At 37.8% G+C, this 14939-nt stretch overlaps 1 protein-coding gene across 7 annotated transcripts in view; it reads right to left on the bottom strand.

Moving 5' to 3' along the window:
• Window positions 1-188: 188 nt before the first annotated feature.
• The window catches only part of SYT2 (synaptotagmin 2), a 132142-nt gene continuing 117391 nt past the window's right edge, over window positions 189-14939 (bottom strand). For all 7 annotated transcript variants that reach the window (XM_081948870.1, XM_081948869.1, XM_081948873.1 and 4 more), the window contains 4 exons: window positions 13429-13596; window positions 12677-12794; window positions 9710-9843; window positions 189-7327 (listed from right to left, as the gene is read on the bottom strand). In XM_081948870.1, the coding sequence (XP_081804996.1) occupies window positions 7121-7327; window positions 9710-9843; window positions 12677-12794; window positions 13429-13596 (627 nt within the window). In that variant the 3' untranslated portion in view covers window positions 189-7120. The remainder of the gene's footprint in view (window positions 7328-9709; window positions 9844-12676; window positions 12795-13428; window positions 13597-14939) is intronic.

Raw genomic sequence — 14939 nt, forward strand, 5'->3', positions numbered from 1 at the left:
ATGTGTGTCACAGTAATTGACAGGACTACTGTATATAGCATGTAATTGGCTGGCAGATAGCTAAGGCAACTGAGATACTCATGTATTGGAAGTTGTATTCCCCACTTTTCTAGTCTGGTCTATTTATTCTGAATTCTAAGACCCAACAAGTGTGTGTCTACTTTTAAATAAACACAAAGAACCTCTAGATATTTCAGCTAATTTCTTTAATAAGGAGACGCATGTCATTACAAAATAACAGGTTGACAATAAAGACAGAAACAGTCCACATGAGGATAGGGAAGGAACCATTAAAAGCAGCTTCCTGCAGGCTTAAGGGAGTTGAATCAGATTGCACCTGAAGTAGGAAGATAACTGGAGATGAAGACTCCAGTAAATTTAGTCAGTTTGGGAAGCTTCTACATCACAGAGGAAATATGGCTGGAATGGGAAGGAGCTGAGGCCCCACCCTACACCTGAGTATCAGATGTCTGAAGCCTTTTGTAACCTAGCCTGTTGTGGGTCATCATGACCATCTCTTCATACAGCTGCTCTATTTGGACATTGGGGTGCCATCACCTCCCTCTGCAGTTATGCCTTTAATAGCAGCCTCAAATGCTAAAGGTGATCAAATAATGATATGCTCTGGATCTCTGTTCATAAATATAGTGCTAAGGGCACAAAAGCACCTGGCATTTTCAAGCAGGTGGGGAAAATCTCAGGTAGCACTTTTTCTTCCTGAGCCATTTGCAATACGTCTGCACTGCTGCCATCACTGCTTAGATTTCTATAGTTCAAGTAGCATACGAGGAGTAGTCAGCAGTCCCTGTTCATCAAATATGCTGTCTTAATCAAAACTGCCTTGAGGATCTTCAGGGACTTTATTAATACTGCATCACTTTTAACCTTAGCCTGTTTCTCTCAGTCCTTGGTCCTCTTATCCATAAACAACCAGTTATAAAATCACAGGAAGTAGAGGCCTCTTTTAACCCTAGCCTGTTTCTCTCAGTCCTTGGTCCTCTTATCCATAAACAACCAGTCATAAAATCACAGGAAGTAGAGGCCTCTTTGCCACACAGTCCTTAAAGCACAGAAATGATTTTAGTTAAATTATGCTAGGTAGCCATTCTGAAAATTCTAGCTAAAAAGTGCTACCTTCATCACTTAATTCTTGACCTGCTAACCAATCTTTCCTCAATTTGAAGCAGTTCAATACATAATAATTTGCACCAAAGTGCAAAGTCCATGTACTCAAAACATGGCTGCATCAGTTGTGTTTGTCTCTTAACCACTAAGAACTATGGTTTTGCATCTTACTGGAAAAGGCAGTCACTATTTTAGGCAGAAAGGTTGTGAAAGCTTTGAAAATAATTTATTTACAGTTCACTGTAATGAACTGATACCTTAAAGCAGTAGTATCTTTGTCTCAGTATTCCAACAGAGACGTGAAAAAGAGGAAGCTGCTTAGTAAGAGAATTGCAGCAGTGGTGTGAGATCTGAAGTATTTCTTCCAAATAATTTTGAAAGCATGTGTTTTATACTCTGTTGCCAGTCATAAAGTGACAAACAATCAAACTGCTAGTATTTGCCAAATAGCTCTATTTTTTTTCAAGCTAAAAGGAAAGAGCGCCTATGTCAGTTATTGCTTTTCTATTCTGGAAAAGTGTCCAGCATTTAAATTTCCTCCAACATGCCAGAGCAACCCCGTGAGAAATTCAAATGGTGGTCAGCCTCCCAGGTATAGCCACTGCTATCCTAATAATTCTTGCCAAGAGGAACAGCCAAAATAGGTTATGGGCACTGATAGACCACCAGATGACCCAGTTCCCAAGTCTGCCCTCAGAGACCCTACACCCAGGCTAAGAAAAGGCTTCAGACCAATGCCATTCATAGCCTAACAATGTCAGACCCCAGGCAGGGCCTCAGCCTCAAGCCAGCCTTATCACTCATCAGTGACCCAAGTGGTTAAAATAACAGTTGGACAGCAAGACAGACAAAGAAAGCAGGGACAAGGAAGCAGGGAGAGCAAGGATCACTTGTTAGCCAATCCCCGTTTCAGGATCCTGGCAGCCCGTGATCTAATATGGCTTCTAAAATTTGCTTCGACAGTAGAGGCTTCAACACCACACAGAACATTGAAGCTGCAATGTTGTGGCTATCTGAACATAGTAAAAATGCCACCAGTTTTGCAAATATTAATTATACAAGACACGGATGAAATTTACTGCCACCTTGGTGTTATATCTTATCCCACCCCTCCCTGCTTTCACCGAGTATATATTTTAATGGACCAAGCATGCTTTGTTGCTTTTTTTGTTTGTTTTAAAAAATTATTACTTTTTATTGAAAATAAATGTATGTTGTTACGACCATTCTCTCTGATTTTTTTTTTTTTACAATCCCCCCTCTATTGCGTTAGGTAAAATAAATTCATTCACACCACATTTTAAAAATAATTCTGTAGCCTGGCTGTATTTCTAGAAAACGAGTGATAATCCACATATTGTACGAGTTCTGCTTTTGCATGCTTTTACTTAAATACTGTGCTAGTTGTCATGCATCATTTATAAGAAGGTTGTATTTATGTTAACATTAGATCTCTATAATTGTTTTATACAGAAGTACACACAAATGATGGAATTTGAATGAGACTTAGATGGCTTAATTGATTCATTTTCTCAACCCTTTTATACAGAAAAGAAACTCAACAAAATATACTGACTGTTAAACCATTTTAAACCATAGAAATAGAAGCTGTAATTCAATAAAAGGGTATGTTCCGATTTATTAGTACTAATATTTCCAGTGCCCTGCTTTCAGATAGGGCAGCCTGGGTGATTAGCAGAAGGAACCAAAGCAGGTTTGCATGATGAAGTTGCCATTTTGTCATATGAACCATTAAAAATAAAGATAGTCAAATGGTTATTCTAAGCTAGTGAGAGTACAGCATCCTTCTTGCACCTTACAGTGTTTCTATTGTTCAGCTAGATTCAATCAAACTTGCTGGCTATACCTTTTAACATGAATTGCTATGTGCATCCAATATATAATCAACTAGCCAAAACTATCAGAGCCATTGATTTCAGCACTTTTTTCCCCTTTCTTTTGGCAGTTTCTGTGTAGAAGCAACAATGCAGAAGTATCAATCAAATGTAAAGTAACAATGTGAGTAGAAGCACTATCCTGCGGTAGAAGCACCAATGCAGTTAAACAGTTCAGGTAGCCATCTGTTTTGTAGTGTGAATGAAGGAGTGATTTATAATGGATACAGCTTATAAATACAAACTATCAAGCCAGAAAGGGATATTAAGTTTGAGGACTGTATAAAAAGTGTTCATTTCAGGTCAGGTCAAAGTTACATATCAACACATTTTAATGGCACATGTTTGCTAGCACTGGAATTAACACATCTGCCTTTAAATAATGACCTCTTGAAAAGCATCTAAGAAATGAATTAATGCCAGAAAGATGAGAATGGGGATATTTTTTGCAACTCAGAGGAAACATTACACTCATACAATGGAGGATGCAAAACTAGAACTGATCCCACATTTGGTAGCTGTGGAAAGGATTCTGCAGTCCAACTGGTGATAGAAAGGAAAGACAAAAGGACTATTGTCTCTGGAGACAATATTTTAGTTCACCAAACTTAAACTTGGCAACTTGAAGATCTGTGGACTTCCACTGCCAGAATTTTTTGAGTGGAAGTCCACGCATCTTCAAGTTGCCAAGTTTGAGAATCACTATTCTAATTGATCACAGCAAAAATAAGAATTTGTCTGTCAGACCCTATCCAAACTATAGGCATCTCTAGGGGGCACTGCTTCCATCCCCCAGTCTCATACACAGCAGTTTTAAAGAGATGATGGCTAATTTTAATTCTGCTTACCTTGAAAAGCAAAAAACCCAAAAATAATATGATGAGCAAAATTTACCTTTCCTTCTTCCAGCTAACCTTAGACATTATACGACAATTCCCTCAATGGTTTATTATCTCACCAGGAAAGATACCTCACTTCCCAAACTTTGCTTTTAGTGGAAAGAGATTCATTCTTTCTCATTAGAACAGTCTCACCTTAGAGTAGTTCTGTTCTCAAGATGCAGGTCTAAAATTTAAAAACCAAAACTCATGTTTGATTTCAGAACTCCACCAGTATGCATTAATGATGCTTGAAATTGCATATCCTTGCCAGCTGGCAGTATTTAAAGCTAAGAGGCACAATAAAGGAATTGGGAACAGGTTTCACTTACCCCTTTTCTTTGTAGAACACGCTTGTAGAAACATTTGCACATAAAAGTTCCATTAAGTCTAATTTTTCTGATTAAGCATATAAACAATTACATAAGCTTCTTCAGAGCCAGTGTTGAACAATTTCAATACTCCCTTTGTGTAGTTAGGGCCAAAGTTCCAAGTATGATAGCTCACCTATGCACCCAGTGAACCAAGGTAAAATTACAGCCACTTAGATGTAATTTAAACAAGGAAGGGGATTTGGGGAAAGCATACAGAAAGCTTTCAACTGTCTTCTTTCTTGGATATACCAAGGCAGCTTATTTTGAAGCATTTAAGCAGGTGGTAATGTTTCTCCCTCCTCACTAGTTGTACAGTGAGTTAATCAGGTGAAAATGGGTAGAAAAGAATACAAAATGCCTACAATATATTGATTGAAATGTTTAAGAACTAGAATCAACTATCTTAACTCAAATTGTATATTTTTCAGCTGTATCGATCTGTCTATCCTATGCATTAATTCTTATCTTTTGAAAGAAAGGGATCTCACACAAGAAACTCAAAAATCCTTCTGGCTTCACTTTCAGGCATGGGTTCTTAGTTTGATTTGTTTACATTATAGGTACAAGTGGAACAAGCAGGCCTTTGATTACTTTGGTCCTTATTTGCAGTCTAAATGATGCAGCGATGATAAAGATGACCTCACTCCTAATTGGAAAGGTTTTTAAAAAATATTTTAACCTAAAAGGGGTTGAGAAACAAACTATTCTTTGAATATATAGCACTACTCAGTGAGGAACCAGAATGGAATGCTTTTTGTATTATCACACTGCTTTTTGTTAGGCCCTTACAGGGAACAAAAACTAGCACAAAGACAAAGCAACCCTTGAAGGCAAAGCTGGCAGATGATTAAAGTTAGAATTTAGGACCAGATGCAAGACAAATAGGTACAGTAGGAAAAAACAGCTGAATACACAGGAACCTTAGATTTCCTGTTTCTTGCTCCTCTTAAAACTGTCTGATTTTAAAATCTGTTCCTATTGTATCTATACTTACACAACTTCTGGTCAGATACAAGTCTGAGCTCTGCTCACTCAGCCTCTTAACTGGAAACCATTCTTTTACTTCTATCAACCCCAATCAGATATTCCCCAGTGACATTCCAGACAATGTGGTCACCCATAGCAAAACGACGCTCTCAAACTTTTCCAGACTCAAGGCTTTGATATTTCACCCTCTTTTCATTAACTCTAATTCAATATTAAGCTCTAAAAAGAAGCTTTTATTTGAAAAATTTACTTCCTAGCCCCCATTTAACCTCCTTCCACTACCATCAGTCTGAAAAAGGTATCTGTATCGCACTACATAAAAACAGGGGCAGGGTTTTGTTTTTTTTCAGAGATCAGTGCAAGCACTAGGTAACAAAGATAATATGGCTTGACTTTCTGGGATTAGCCAAAAAAAAAGAAAAAGAATGCTTTGGCAGCCAGACAAAAAAAGAAGACCCTGCTGCTTTTGATATATCTTTGGTTTTTTGGTTGGAATGGATTCACTTTCGCACTAATTTCTGGCTTTGCTCCCCTAATTAAATGTGACTGGGAGTGGGTGGAGGGAGTCTCCAACCGATGGTACTTATTTTTTAAAAAAAATTAAAGTTCCTTAAGATACTTATTGCACTGTGCTGGCCACTAGATGGACCTTCCTGCTGTTTCTAAGCCATCACCTATCTAAAAGTTCCTGCTCTTCAGCATTAGAAAAACACACAGTCCTCCGTCTCAAGCATTTTCTTCACGTCCTCTAAGTTCCAGATTCGTAAAAAATAAACATTTTCTACCAATCAATCTGCAGCGCTCAACAGATTTAGTCTATTGCAGTTTTAAAAGAAGAATGGCAGTAACAAGGCATGATAGCAAATGTTTGCAATTCAACCCAGGCCTATCAGTTTTATCCGATTTACAAAGCTGCCTGAGACACTTGACATAGCTTTTTTTCTGATGCATCTAAGCTTGGCACTGCTACCAATAAGATGACTATCTTAGAAAGACTGAAATTTGCACATAAACTGATAGCTTGTGAAGCCTAGAATAAATATCCCATGATGTTTGGCTTTTTTTTCCCCAAGAAAAAGAACATTTTGCACTCTGCCTTCCTCAGAAGCATTTGCAGATTTCATGCTCCAATGATCTTCTGGTACCACTCCATTGTTCGAATTAAGAACAAAACATTCAAAGGTTAACAGAAGACCCACCATGTTAGATAGCTATTACAGGGCAATTATCATTTGGCAACTTGTACGCCCCAAACCATAGTCCTCTCATTACAGAGAATTAATCCACCAGCCATCCACATCTTCAGAGATGTCCCAGTGCCAATATTGCTTTTCCTGAATATTCCTGATAGATGGCTCATGGCCAAACCTCACTGAATTCCGTTTTGCAGGAGTGCCTTTTCATACACCTTGCTTCCTTTCCCCTCCCCCTCAAAGCAAGCACAGTGTATCTCATCATCTCACATTTTCAGGCTCTGGTATCATCCTGTAGCACAAGGTCTCATTTAAGGAGGAAACTCCCAAAACAAGCAAAAGCAAAGCTGTTTTGTGCTGTTATTTGTGGTGGTCTCAGGAAGACCCAAGTAAAAAGCTTGTTGTACACTTGAAGAGAATAACACAGAGAGATGGTGGAACATGCAGCAAACCAACTACTTGGAAGAATATGAAAAGAAGGAACCACCATGCTTTTAAACCTCTTCCTCCTGGATACTGTTGAGTTCACCCAGATTCCCTTGCAGCCATCAAAGAAAGAGTGTCGCAGCTTAGAAAAGAGAACAAAAACGAAATGTTGCCTAACTGAGGTATTGATAGCTCTGGATCACTTTGAATGTTCATTAGGTGATGTTGGAAAATGGAGCTGCCTATTTGTTTTTCCCAAGAGCTGCATCCACCTCTTCTTCAGGTTTCAAGGAGTGCCATTGGGCAATGGGGCGGCGAGGGTTGGCGAGCATGTCAGACCAGTGCCTGAGCTCAGTGCCTGAGGCATTGTTGCCAACAAAGACTTTTCCAATGGCTTCATTCTTTCCCAACTTGTCATAATCCAGGACAGTAATTACAACTTGCACTTTCTGGAGAGAAGCAAGAAAACAGAGATCGTTAGTAAGGCCAAATTAACAGAGGAACAGAAAAACAGAGTTGGAAGGGACCTTAGTAAAGGTAAAGGTTCCCCTTGAACATATGTACTAGTCATTCCTGACTCTAGGGGGCGGTGCTCATCTCCATTTCCAAGCCAAAGAGCCAGCACTGTCCGAAGACGTCTCCATGGTCATGTAGCTGGTATGACTAAATGCCGAAGGCGCACGGAACGCTGTTACCTTCCCACCAAAGGTGGTTCTTATTTTTGTACTTGCATTTTTACATGCTTTCGACCTGCTAGGTTGACAGAAGCTGGGACAAGTAACGGGAGCTCACTCTGTTACGCAGCACTAGGGATTTGAACTGTTGAACTTTATGATCAACAAGCTCAGCGTCTTAGCCACTGAGCCTCCACCTCCCTCGGAAAGGACCTTGGAAGCCTTCTAGTCCAAGCCCTTGCTCAAGTAGGAGACTCTATACCATTTCAGACAAATGATTGTCTAATCTCTTAAAAATCTCCAGTGATGGAGCACTTGCAACTTCTGGAGGCAAGCCATTCCACTGATTAATTGTTCTGTTAGGAAATTTCTCCTTCTTTTCTAGGTTGTTTCTCTCCTCTCTAGTTTGTTTTTAATTCATTGCGTCTTGTCCTGCCTCCAGGAACTTTGGAGAATAGATTGACCCCCTGTTCTTTGTGGCAGCCCTTTAAATATTGGAACACTTCTATCATGTAATCCCTAATCCTTTTCATTAAAATAGACATACCCAATTCCTGCAACCATTCTTCATATGTTTTAGCCTTCGGTCCCCTAATCATATTTATTGCTCTTCTCTGCACTATTTCTAGAGTCTCGATATCTTTTTTATATAGACCAAAACTGGATGCAATATTCTAAATGTGGTCTTACCAAGGCAATATAGACCACACTTCATGTGATCTTGATTCTATCCTTTTATTAATGCAGCCTAGGACTGCGTTGGCTTTTTCGGCAGCTGCAGCACACTGCTGGCTACTAAGATCTATAAGATAATTCATGGGCAAAGAGGAGAGATCTTGAAAATATACTTTTCTCAACTAATTTTCTCAGTTGCAGCTGGTGCTAGAAAACATGTGTTTGTTCATCCAGTTTTTTTACATGAATTGATGCTGCTTTATTTCTGGTTGCTGTTGTCCTGCTTTAATATTTTAATCTGTTGGTTTAATGTTATCATTCTAGTCATTTGCTCTGATTTTATTATTTTAATCTTATTTTGTACCCCAGTCTAGTTATGACTACAATAAAAAGTGAATAATACATGTTATAGTTCATTTACTAAATTAATAAAATTAAATATTTAGAGCATTCGGAAAATCTCCAATGAGAAGATTTAAGTAGAAATAATCCTTTATGTAAATATCATATCTGGCTGAAGCTAGGCTAATGTTTTTCCAAAGAGAAAAGAAATACTATTTTCATGATAAAGCTAGGTTCCGTTACATGCTGATTTTGCAACTTCAGATTTAAATACAAGAGGAACAGCTACACGTGTGTGTGTGTGTGTGTGTGTGAGAGAGAGAGAGGGGGGGGGGGAAGTGGGGGGAGGAGAGAGAGAAATGTATTGTACGAATTGTTAATATGATTGACAACATCAGCAAAGATGTTCGGCTAAGGGCTTCAATAGCTAGCCAACTAATCAGCTTCCTTGCCTGCCTACCTCTCCTTTATAAAAACTTAAGCCTTCCCAAAGTAAGTCCTCTGTATTTGGTAAGACTATTAATTCTCCAGATTCCCAACCAGCAAGACCACAAACCTGGATGTAACCAAGTGGATGCAATATACAGTTTCCCTTCCTTGGTCCAAGTGCAGTAGAGACTTCAGAAAGATACATAAATTAAACTTATATCTTTACTATATTTCTATCCTAATGAGCTCCACAAAAGATCTGTCTGATACAACAGAATATTTATAAGGACTAGTGGATTCATGTTCAACCCTCCCCCGCCCCTGCTGAAAAGTTCCCTGTACAACCTTATTGTAAGTAAACTTTTATTAAAGGGGCATAAAGGAAAAGGAGAAAGGAGAAAGGGAATCAAGAAGTGCTCCAAACACTCATCGTTTAGATATGTCAGATTACACCATCTCCATCCAGCATGGTCAACTGATGTCACAGCCATGATGATAAGTTACTTAAGATACTGGGGAGACACCAACTGCATTTGAACCCATTTCCCTTCCAAGGTTCAAACATCATTGATGGACAACTGCCTGTGTCAGATTATGGATCTGCCTCTTGTGCTTTGTGAAGCAGTGGGAGACAATGGAGAAATATTCAACTCAATGTTTTCTGGGAGTTGCCTGCATCATCCCACACCCTCAAATGAGAAACATGGGAACCTGTATCTGCTCAAAGGGAATCTCAAAGCTGAAAGATTCATTGAAATAGGGATTCAGGGTCTTCTTCTTGACTGTAGTCTTCTTCTTCTTAAGCCTTTTGCCATTCTGCAGCAGATGAATTTTCACATAAGGATCTGAAACATAAGAATATACAATCAAAACTAGATAAATACGTAGACAAGCCACTCAAAAATATAGACAAAGCCTGAAGAACAGGCTATTCAGAAATTAGATATCAGATACAAAGTGAACGAAAGAACAATTTCCTGTTCCCCAAATATTTGAACCAGAGGTCACTCTATGAAACCAAATTGTTCAAGAATCAGAATAGAGAAAATATTTTTTTAATGGAATATGTTATTGGACTTCAGAATTTGCTACCACAAGATGTAATGCTTTTGCAAGTCAGCTTGGCTGACTTGCAAAAGGGTTGGACCAATTCATGTAAGTCATGGATATTCATGGCTCTTAACCTTGATGGCAGAATGACTGCCTATGAAGCCTTCTGCTGGGACACTTGTGTAGTTAGTTTGTTAATGGGAGAAAAGATTACTGGAGTAGATGGATCAGTGTTTGATAAGAACAGAAGGAGGGCTTCTGTTCTTATGTTTTCTGCAAGATCATGATATAATATTCTTCCATCAAGGCTTCAGTACATTTGCTCTGTTATCTAGATTTGCAACTTGTTCTCTAGATTTCCAGGGAAGTCCTATTTATTTATTTGTTTATTGATTTAGCCTATTTACTGATGCTGTTACTTATTTTGGGTAATGTAATGTCTGCAAGAAAATAACCAAGAGAGTGGCTTTTTGCCCTGTCTTGCACCAGTTCCTTATTCCCCCCCCCCCCAGTTTTTTGCCTTGCTTTAGTCCAGGGTAGTGTTTTATTTCTTTCCTTCTTTGTCAGAACTTTGCTTTTTTTCTTTTCAAAACAGTCTTTCTACTTAAAAATCTTTTCCTTTTATCTTTCTTTGCATGAATACTGGAAAGCAGAAAAGAAATCATGTAAACGTAGTTAACGTGAATTTTTAAATCACCGAAGACAAAAGGTTCCATTGCTTCTTCCAAACCCATAATTGCAATATCCTCCAAGAATTCAGATAGTGAGTCACCAGACCACACACAGTTAGCTTAAATATGTTTTTATTTTATGTTTGGATAATTAGTCAAGAAAAATCATATAGCAGCTATCAGGATTCAGTATAGAGCAGCACTTTTCCTTATGTTATTTTTTAAAATAGATGTAGAAAAATAGTACATTTTCCTTAAAGGTACCAAAGGGATTTCAGTGGTTTGAAATTAAGGCCATGTGATTCATAGTAAGGCTATAGAGAACAGTCAAGGACTGTCCATTGTACGGACAATGTTTTTGAGTCACCATTCAAGAAAAAAGAGTCTGAGGTTTGTTCTTACATTCAGAGCCAGCCTTTGTGTACTTAGTTGCCAAACATCTGAAGTGAGCTTTCCCTGCATATTCTATCATTTAAAACTATGGTTTTGCTGAGAGTTACTTCTACTTGATTATGAGAGCTCTGCCTTGAGGATGCAATAGTATCTTTGCATGTTCAAAAAGGAGAAAGTAATCTTACAACTCCATGTTTTATTCTTGAAATAGGAATGAGGACTATGAGAAGAGCTCATATCTGACAGCCATTAACAAGAAGCAATTTTCCAATACTTGAAGGACTGTCAACAAGGAATAGGGTGTGAATGATTTTGAAGGGTAGAACAAGAACCAGTGGACAGATCATATAGGGAGTCCACATTTGAAATTACGAGGAATTTTTTCGACCTTGATAACTATTAAGAGAAGTGGAACAATTTGTCCCTGACATTGTGGGCACTCCAGGACTAGAGGTTTGCAAGCAAATGTTGGACAACTATTTGTCTGAGATGGTATAAAGTTTCTTGTTCCAGTGGAGACATTGGACCAGAAGACCTATGAGTAAAATGCATTCTATTGGGACTTGCATTTTAAAATATTCAGAAGTTGCAGCAGGTTGACTGGTATTTTATGCTTTTTAAGTATTTTAGATGGTATCTTATGATGCCTACACAGAAACATCTATACTGATTGCCAATTGCTTACCAAACATGATTTATTATATTTGTATTTATTTTAAAATCATCAATGGCTTAAAGTTTGACTATCTAAAAGACTACCTCCATACTATGAAACTGTTGATGGTTAAGATTTACAGGACATCTTCTGAAAATGTCTATCTGAGGCCCATCTTTGTGTCATACTAATTTGATGCATTTGCAAGCTATCAAATGTATATTTGTTCTTTGCTCTCCCAGCTTTTAAAAGCTGGTCTGATCAGAATGATTTTAAAAATAGATAATACTGTATGTGTAGCTAAGGGTTGGTATATTACACTGTTGGTGTTCTCCAAGTTGCTTTTTGGCTTCCAGATGTTTCATTAACATATTAACTTTACTATTGTAAGAGTTTTGGAGAAATGAAGTTTATTGGTTGGCAGAGGTTGTATATGCTTCTATCTTGCCCTCTCTGAATGTGCTTAGATTCTTTCTCTTGTTGAAAAAATTAAAATAAGGAACTGGAGGTGTAATTTAAAATACAAATTGACAGAAACCCCAGTGGTACTGCTATCTTCCCTTCCCATTCAGCCTTTTGCCCACATTCATTGTATACCTTAGAATCTAGCTGCTATTCATAGAGATTCTCTGGCAAGCACATGGACTGATGACTGTTTTCATGTCAAAAAAGTAAAGAAGCTTTGAACCCAAAGATTTTGCAAAAGCAAGTAAGCATATTATCTAGTCTACAAACATACACAGACAAACACTAGATAGCAAATAGTACTTGAGGTTTTTGTATCTCTGCTGCTCTCTAATGTTCTTTTTGACTACAGAATGCGTGAAGGAGAACTATTTGTTTGTATTGACAGATATCTGAATAGCTCAGAGGAGATATCTAGTGGGTATGTTGTTGATCTTCACTCACCAGAAAGTCCTCCAACATCCATCTTTTTCAAATTCTTGGCCTCCAGTATGCAGACAGTCAATTTCCCAGCAGTGGGTACATATCGTAATGAGATACAGATGTCTCCCAATTTCTCTGGCTGTTGAGGGAAATTGGGAAAACAATGAACTCAAAGCTCCTACTGTGTCTCATGAATATCTGTGCCTACAATATAAATAAATATAACTATCTTATTTGTAATGTGTTGTTTGGGGGCAGTTTTTATATGTGGGCGGCCAGCAGTCTGCTATTGATTCTGTTACTCTTCCTTTGGCTGGAAAAGTGAATCTCCCTGTGCCAGGTGCGTAGGCTACAACCAGATTACTTAGTTTCCCAGAAGTGCCCTAGAAACAGATGGCTTTTTAGATTACCTTATCATAATCACTGCTTGTCCTTGATCACACTGATTGGGGCTAATGGGAGCTGTAGCACAAAACGTATTATATGAAGTTGTTAGTTTTGGAGGACAATTTCCCCTACAAAGTAGATAGCTATACATGTAATAGTTCTGCATTTTAAGATGCAGACTGGTAAGGGATTAAGTATGGTTCAACTGTCCAAGCATGGAGAGTTCTGGCTAGCAGGGATTTTTGCTTCTAAATTTGATTATCTGTAACTCTTTTCCCAAGACCAGGAGACTATCACAAACTTTACCACCTCTAGGTTCTTTGTAGAGAAGGTTAAATCTACATTTCACAACTGAAGCTCAAACAGCAAGTGGAGAAAACACTTACCTCCTCTTTTTCTGCACTCTCTAGGTCCCTCCATTCTTCAATGGGTTGTCCTAAGTCCACAGTATTCATGGGTACCTTGACTTCCCCAATGATATCATGTTTAGAAAATCGGTCAAAGTCATAGATGGCCATCACCAAAGTCTTCCCACCAAGCTCCTGGTATGGAATCTGTTACAACAAAGTCAAGGACCTTTTTCAGTAATATAGCATTTTTATAGAACCATGGTGGCCCAGTGGTTAGGATGCAGTACTGCAGGCTAACTCACTGTTCACTCCAGGAGTTCGATTCTAAATGTCTCAAGGTTGATTCAGTCTTCCCTCCTTCCAAGGTCGGTAAAATGGGGACCCAGATTGTTGGAGGCAATATGCTGACTCTGAAAACCTTCTAGAGAGGGCTGTAAAGCACTATGAAGCCATATATAACTCTAAGTGCTATTGCTATTTCTACCATTTGAAAGGAAACATTGATAAACCTTTTAGAAAAGTCTTGTGTAGCCATAAACTATCTTGGGTGCAAAAAACCTGCATCTTCACTACATGACAACAAAGAAATAGAGAAGAGACTACTTCTTCATTTTCACCTAGTTAGATAAGCTGCCTAATTTCAAGAAATTTGATTAATGCCCTTGCAAAAGAGGAAGAAAACAATGAAAGCAATGTACAAATGCCTGGAGAATTACAAAGAGATTCAGCGTTTCTAAACTGACATTCACATTCTGATTCCAGGATTAAAAATGGTCAGACACTTTTGTACCAAGGAAAGAACAACTTTTCAAAAAGTAAAAGCAAGTGGCTTTGGATCTCTTGCTTTAATTTTGAATATATTCACTATTATGAAATAATGTTGTCCTGAAGTACTTATTCATTAGTTTTCGGTGGAAACTACCTTTTAGAGTACCATTCAAGAAGTAATCAACTTTTAAGATTTCAAGGGCATCACATTACCTTTCAAGATAAACTAGCACAGAGTTTTCTTTCTTTTTTACTACTCGTTAAAGGGGATCTTTTTTTTTTTTGTACTAATACAAGCCATCTCCCTGCATCTAAAAGCCTTAGAAAAATAACCAGATCTTCGTGTAGAAAGATCTTTGGCTTGACATTAGCTCGTTTTGCCTCAAATTATTTCTTATTTTGCCCTTGTTTTCAATTTGTTGTTTTAAATAATAAATTGTCTCCAAAATATTTTGAATTTTAAAGAAAGAAAGCATTATGATTAAAATTTAGTTACTAATTAAAAATAAAACCACTCCACTAATATGTTGAGTAAATGTGAGAATCAGCTTAATAAAATGGACTCAAAATTTGCAATACAAGAGGAGAAAATGCATAAACTACTTAATATCTGGACTCCATTTATTCTCCTATAATCAAAAAAAGCCTTGTAACTGTTAATGAATGGTCTAAAGACAGACATTCATATTAAACTATAGAAAAAATGGACTTGCCCACTTTCTGTTTAGCAGAAAGTCATAATAACATAATATTGCTTATATTATCATCTGTTTAAAGGA

Source organism: Natrix helvetica, assembly GCF_964273705.1.
Source record: "Natrix helvetica genome assembly, chromosome: 3".
Taxonomy (NCBI): domain Eukaryota; kingdom Metazoa; phylum Chordata; class Lepidosauria; order Squamata; family Natricidae; genus Natrix; species Natrix helvetica.